This window comes from Myotis daubentonii, chromosome 5, assembly GCF_963259705.1.
Source record: "Myotis daubentonii chromosome 5, mMyoDau2.1, whole genome shotgun sequence".
Taxonomy (NCBI): Eukaryota; Metazoa; Chordata; class Mammalia; order Chiroptera; family Vespertilionidae; genus Myotis; species Myotis daubentonii.
Genome location: NC_081844.1, coordinates 59,726,312 through 59,733,794, shown reverse-complemented (window position 1 = coordinate 59,733,794; position 7,483 = coordinate 59,726,312). Strand labels below are relative to the sequence as shown.

At 32.6% G+C, this 7,483-nt stretch overlaps 1 protein-coding gene across 2 annotated transcripts in view; it reads right to left on the bottom strand.

Moving 5' to 3' along the window:
* Window positions 1–531: 531 nt before the first annotated feature.
* The window catches only part of ANAPC10 (anaphase promoting complex subunit 10), a 52,875-nt gene continuing 45,923 nt past the window's right edge, over window positions 532–7,483 (bottom strand). Inside the window, exon 5 of one of the 2 annotated variants that reach the window (XM_059697929.1) lies at window positions 532–4,212. In XM_059697929.1, the coding sequence (XP_059553912.1) occupies window positions 3,982–4,212 (231 nt within the window). In that variant the 3' untranslated portion in view covers window positions 532–3,981. The remainder of the gene's footprint in view (window positions 4,213–7,483) is intronic. The other variant, XR_009453030.1, reaches the window with a different exon arrangement.

Below are 7,483 nucleotides of genomic sequence, written 5' to 3'. Positions count from 1 at the left end.
AACATTGGAAAAGCAAATGCCTAGTGGAAGAACATCTTAGGGTGATCACAGAACTGCATCAATGGGAAGCTGACAGCCACAAATGCAGTACTTACTAGTAAAAAGACTGCCATGGTAAACGCTAGGGCTACAATTACACATGATGTGAAATACCAATTTCTGAAAGAAGAATTCACTTAGAAAAAGGTTTCATAAGCAGGTAGAACTCTCCTAAAATTGGTCTAGATAATAGTACTAAAAAATAATTTTAACTTTTCAGTTGGCCATTGATTATAGACTTTTTCTTAGATTTATAGTTGGGGAAGATCTAATTAATTAGCCTTTGGATTTGTGCTGATATAATAAATCATTATCATGGATAATTAATAAACTAATCCTCAAGGATTTCTTCTTCATCATCTTCCTCTCTCTAGGGCTTTCTGGACAGCACTGCACAGAAACAGATGTGACTAAATGGCAGACCACAATGCAAATTTTGCAAATTTTATCATTTTAAAAAGGTACCTAATTAAATAAACCAATTACCAATAATTCAATAAAAAATAATACATAAGCCATTTTATTAAGAAGTTTATATAGTAACAATTTTCTAAAATACTAGAAACATCAAATATTTGTATTTGAGTCATATTTTATTTGTTGTTGTTTTTTAATCCTCTCCTGAGGATATGATTTTCTTGATTTGAGAGAGGGAGACATTGATCTGTTACCTGCTATGTGAGCCCTAACTGGGATCAAACCCACAACCTTTTGGTGTAAGAGACAACACTCTAACCAAATGAGCCACCTCGCCTGGGTAAGTCATAAAAATTTATACTCATTAAATTTATGCTGTAGTGTATTAATCTGTGCTAAATTAGTAGTCATAATGGCTAGAAGAACAGAAGGCATTATGTCTAAAATTATTTTTCAAGAGTTGTCCATGTTTTAATTGTTGGAACCTTTTAAACAAGAGTAAATGTACCAAACATCACTTGATACCAAACATACAAATCACCTGTTTCAAATTAACTGTTGTTATTTAGATATAAACAATGATAGTCTGGATTCAAGAAAAGGCATGAAAAGTGAATAACCAGCTGATATTTCAAGTCTTTCTTTCCGAAATTCCACCTCCTTCACAATGTCTATTTAGCTTTACCTCTAATTTCCTGGACAGGAAGTCAATTCTCTTTTCCTCTACACTCCCATTCAGCAATTCAAGATATTACCACTCTAATTTCTCATTTGGTTGTTTAGAGGACTATTATTTCCCCTAGTAGGGCTGAAAACAACTAGAAAGCAAGGTCCACATGAGATTTATCTTAGTTTCTTTATTACATCTAATTCAACACCCAGTATTTATTAGTTTGATGTTTTTTTAAGAGTTGTCTATTATGCCCGATCGGTATGGATCAGTGGTTCGACCCCCAGCCTGGTCAGAGAGTGCACAGGAGGCAACCCATCGATGTGTCTCTCTCACATTGATTTTTTTCTCTCTCTCTCCCCACTCCTTCTTTCCCTTCCACTCTCTCTAAAAAAATCAATGGAAAAAAATATCCTTGAAGATTAACAACAACAAAAATTAGTTGTCTATTAGTGTTCAATAAACTACTATGTTTTAAAATTCCAGTTTTATGCAGTTTCTTGTGACAATACTTCCTCAGCTAATAAACTGATTTAAAAGTTTTATACTTAGATTAGATGTAACATTTAAAAATTCAAATCTTATAAATGCCATTTAATACTAAAAAATGTATACTCATTACAAATGAATCAGTGAATTTGTTGTTTCATTAACTGTTAAAATGGCTTTTTAATCTGTTTTTAATTCTCAAATCCTATACAGTAAGAAATAAATTTATCCATGTTGTTGCATGCATTAATTGTTCATTCATTTTTATTGCTCAGTAGTATTCTACTGTATAGATATACCACAATATTTCTATTATCCTGTTAATCAAAACTGTGTTATTTTCAGTTTTGAGATGTTACAAATAAACCTACTATGAATATTCACATACAAGTCTTTATATAAACATATGCTTTCTTTTCTTTTGGGTAAATAACTAGGAGTGGAATGGCTGGGTCCCATAATTAGGTGCATGTTTAAGAAACTACCAAACTGTTTTCCAAAGTGGTTATGCATTAATTATATCCTCACCAGCAGTGTGAGGTCCAGTTCCTCCCTATCTTTGCTAACCATCGCAATTGTCTTTTTAATTGCAGCCATTTTAAAGGCTATGAAATAGTATCTTATTATGGTTTTAATTTGCATTTCACTAATGCCCAATGAACTTTAGCACTTTTCACACGCTCATTTACAAGTCATATGTATTCCGTGGTAAAGTGACTGTTCAAAACATTTGTTCACTTTTAATTGGATTGTTTTCTTACTGTTGAGTTGTAAGAGTTCTTTATTCTAAATACAAATCCTTTGTCAGATAATCTGTACTTTCAAAAGAGAAATGCAACACTTTTAGATAATTATGCTTTGTTATTATAACACATAGTCTATCTGTACTTTAAATAATCCTTATAATAAGGTTAAGCATTATCTCTGTAATCCTCGGGTACCAAGTTTTTCCAAGCCTAATATTTAAGACTTCAGTCTCTCCAGTAATGTAAGAACCACTATGGATTTTTTCCCAAACAAGAGCCAATCTGGAGAAGTTCTGTGGCTAAACACCCTCCCTAAAAGTGATAGATATAGAAAAACAGTATGCAAAATAAAATCTACTCATTTTAAACCTTGGACAGAAAACATTTAAGCTCCTCTAGTATCTTCTTTTTTTAAATATATTTTTATTGATTTCAGAGGAGAGGGAGAAAGAGATAGAAACATCAATGATGAGCATCACCATCTGGCTGCTTCGTGCATGTCCCACACTGGGATCGAGCACTCAACCCAGGCATGTGCCCTGACTGGGAATCAAACCGTGACTTCCTGGTTCTTAGGTCGATGCTCAACCACTGAATCACACCGGCCAAGCAGTTCCTCTAATATCTTTTTTCCCCCTCTAATATCTTTTTATATATCAAGAATAATTTCATACATGAAAAAAATTTTCATGATACATATTTATCCCTTGGAATGTGTTAGTGTCAAGACACAAATCTGAAACTAACTCGTATAGCAGCACTAGAATTAGGATAACAGCAGATTATACTGGCAATCTCTGACATGGTATCAGGATATAGACAGCCCTAGGGTTACATCTCATGGAAGTAATTATGATACAATTGACAATATTCCCTAATCAGAGTGGTTCTCATCAGACACTTTATGCTAAGCTTATTTGACACAGTTTTTTTTAAAGGCCCAGTACTAAAAGAATAAGCTTCCTCTGGATTTAAAAACAAGGAATAATTTTGGCTCATTAAAGATAGTATCTATTGATAAAACATAGGCTTGTTCTCAAACATGAAATAAAATTATTACTCTAATGAATGATCATTATATAAAATAATCACCTGGTTAGTAAAAAATTATGCAAATCCTAAAATTTTCAGTTCAACTGGTTTTCTTTTGGAATGAGGAAAAATTTAATGATTGGCTTCAAATTTTTTATTTTTTTAATTGATTTTAGAGAGAGGAAGGGGGAGAGAAAGAAAGAGAGAAAGGGAGAAAAAAAACACACATCGATGTGAGAGAGAAACAGCAATCGGCTGCCTCCTGCGGGCATCCGGACTGGGGATCACACCTGCAACTGGATATGTGCCCTGACAGGGAGTCAAACCTGCAGCCTTTTGGTGTGTGGGACAATGCTCCAACACCTGCCAGGGCTCAAATTCATTTTTGATATAAAATATGTGAGTGTTATTATACGTTAAAGAAAATAAAGATAGTATGACCCAAATGTTATTTTTTTAAAGCTAATATAAAATACTTTTCAAAGCATACAAAAATTGTAAAACAACTGAGGATTTTTCAATAAAGATACCAGATATATTTACTGACCAGAGAAAATAAAGATATGTTTAATGACTTCTGTTTCCAGGTCACCTTATTGAACGATACATCATGAAATCAATAGTTGTACATCTAGGAAATTTACCAATGGAGCTCTCTTCCACTGGTGTATATATTTTAATTTGTCTCATGTGGGTGTCTCTTCCGTTTTGGTGATTGGCTAGAACAGCAATCTGTATCATGAATGTGCGAGTTGGCTTCTTATGGTTATCAGTTAAGGGAACATGAATCCAGCCACTTGGTTCCACCAATTCAAGTTGCTGCCAGGAAAAGAAAAGTCAGATTAGGTTTGTACCCAATGAATATAATTTATTATAATGAATACATTCTAAAGTTGACTGATCTGTGGATAGTGTCAGGTGGCTACTAGACTTATCAAGGTGATCATGTAACTTATATAAATGCCACTATGTTGTATACCTGAAACTAATATAATATTGTATGTCAACTATAATTGAAAAATTACAAATTTTTTAAAAATAGAATAAAAAAAATAAAGCTGAGTTAAAATTAACCTCTTGCTCATCAAGAGAATGACAGTATAATAACCATTACCAGTTACTGGACACTTTTACCATGGTCTATTTCTACAGGTGCTAAACACATTACATGTACCATCTTAGTAGGGAGTCTTAGTGCTAGAATTAGACATGTATAAATGTATACATCCAATGGAAGACCATGTTGATAAAAACAGGAAAATAATCTAACATGCTTCTGATATATTTTATTTCAAGAAATATGCCTAATACATCCAAAATCATACAACAATCAGATTCTATATAAGTTATAAGAATATTAAGAGAAAATCAATTATTAAATAAGCATTAAACAAAGCTTGCTTTCTTAGGAATAGTAAGTGATTTATCTAGTCTTGATGATGATCTAAAATCTAGATTTTTAATGTTTTTAAATAAGAAATGATAGATTAATTTTTTTAATTTAAATTTTATTTTAAACAAAAGTCCAAACTGTCCTTACTTCACAAGGAAAGGAAAACCATAAGCCAAAAGGTAAACCAACATTTCTAAAAGTTTTCCTAAAGTATAAAGTAGTTTCTAAAACATAAATATTGTTTTTTTAATTGCTTAATTAAAGGGTACAAATGAATTATATATATGCATCACAAAATATATAGGTTTATCTTATCAAGACAGTCAGATGACAATGAGTGTCAAAAACTCTAACTCGGGGTTCCGTGAGTTACTCTAGAAAAACAATTAAATAAAAGCCATGATATCTTCCTTTTTCTTCCTTTTCTTTTATCTTCTTTCATTCTTTTTCATTCTTTCTCTTCTCTTTCCTTCTTTATTCTTTCTTTGCTTTTTTTTTTTTTTTAAAGAAAGAGGGTGGGTAGAGATGGGGCAAGAGAACTGTAATGATGTTAAGAAAGTAGTTGGTGTTCAAGACTAAATGACTTCCCGCTTTTAACTACAAAATGTAAGAATAATTGAATCTCTACGCCCATGGCATTTCAGTCAGTGACATTTTATAAACTTCCACTAGAACTAACACAAAATGAGTGCATCAGAAACCAGATATACCTGGTTTCTATCACTAACCTTTTATTCATTCAGGCCACAAATAGTTATTGAGCACTTAAAATGTTCAAGGTATTGTTCTAAGTACAGTTAAAGCATACAAAGCATGAATCCAAAGCCTATTCCAAACCTTAAAAAAAAAAGCTTAGAAGTAGACAAACATCCTCTATGGCTTCATTCAATTTCTTCATGCATAAAGTAAAGGGATTGGACAAGTTATCATCCAATATCCCTTCCAGCTCTGACATTCAATGAGTCTGATTAAAAGAAGAAAGATGTAGTAGGCAGATGCCCACATCATTCCCCCAAACCTGTGAATATGTTAACATAGCAAAAGGGACTCTGCAGATGTAATTAAGGTAAAGATCTTGGGATGGAAAGATTATCCTGGATTACCTGGGTAGGCCCAAAGTAATCACAAGGGTCTTTAAAAGAGGAAGAGAGACAGAGATGTGAAGAAGTACAGGCAGGAGTGATATAACCACAAGCCAAAGAATGTGGGCAGCCTCCAGAAGCTGGAAAAGGCAAGAAATAATTCTTCCAAAGAATCTCCAGAAAAGAATGTATTTTGCTGACACCATGATTTTAATCCACTGGAACCATTTTGGACTTCTCACTTCCAGACTGTACAGTAATAAATTTGTGTTGTTTTAAGCCACTAAAGTGTGTGGTAACTGGTTATAGCAGAAATAGGAAACTATTATAATAGACTAGAGGTCTGATGCATAAATTGGTGCAAGAGTAGGCCTTCCTTCCCCCGGCTGCCAGCACCGGATGGCACCCAGGACCCGGGCTTCCTTTGGCTGCCAGCAGGCACCCAGGACCCGGGCTTTCCTCACTGTCCTGGCTTCGTCTGGAAGGTCGTCTGGAAGGATGTTAGCATATTACGCTTTTATTATTATAGAATATACATGGGAGTTTAGAGGAGGGAGAAAGCACTTCTGATTGAAATAATCTATTCTCCAGGTAAATGTATAATAATGAATCTCAATAATGAACAAAAAGTGAAACCAAGATTCTAAATTCAGCTCCTTAATAATGTAATGTTTTTGACAAATTTAACCATTATTTCTGACAGATATAATGTTATTTTTAGAGTATTTTAAACACTTCAGTGTACAAAAAGCTGTATTAAGATTTTATAACATATATAACTTTTGGCATGATATATTCAGAATTATGAATGTAGTAAATTATTCAATAAAATGCAAATAATTAACTATTTCTTCTGAACATATCATAAAGTTTATTGATCTCAATCATTAAAAGTACTATATATTACAAAGAATATATATATATATATATATATATATATATATATGGCTGTTAATGCCTCTCAGATGGCTACACCATCAACTATATTGCTTGGAAGTCATAAACACCAATTCATGTGTCTACTTCACTTCTATTGTGCCCAGTTTGAAATTCTCAGAATCATCTCTATAAAGTTCTTCTTCTTTTTTTTATTTAAGTTACTATTCTGATACTGCCATATTTAAACTTATTTCATAGATTTTTTTAAAAACTTCATGTACCTATAAATTTAAATTTTTGAAAATGATTAAAAGATTAAGATATTTGATGCAAAAAATATTTTAAACAAAAAATTAACAAAAGGCAAAATTTTGCCAAAATAACTTTTTTTCCCTTGCATTTCTGGTTGAACCTCAATAAATGAAAATCTCATCACCACTAAGATATATTTTTTTATTCCTCGTGTTCTTTCTGCCATCTCCCCCTTTTGGCTCCTTTCTCCACAGAATCACTCATTTGAAAAGTTATTTTTTAATTTTTCACCTGCTAGTTGTCTGTATCCCATTCCAATCTGAATTTTGCGCCCCCGTTGAAACCAATCTTGTCAAAGTCACCTGTGACTCCTCACTTTGCCATATCAATTCTTTAATACAGCTTAATACTATATTCTGGATTTTCCTCATCTAATAATGTGCCTGACCAATATCTATTTGTATTTGAAATTTTTAAGGCTTTT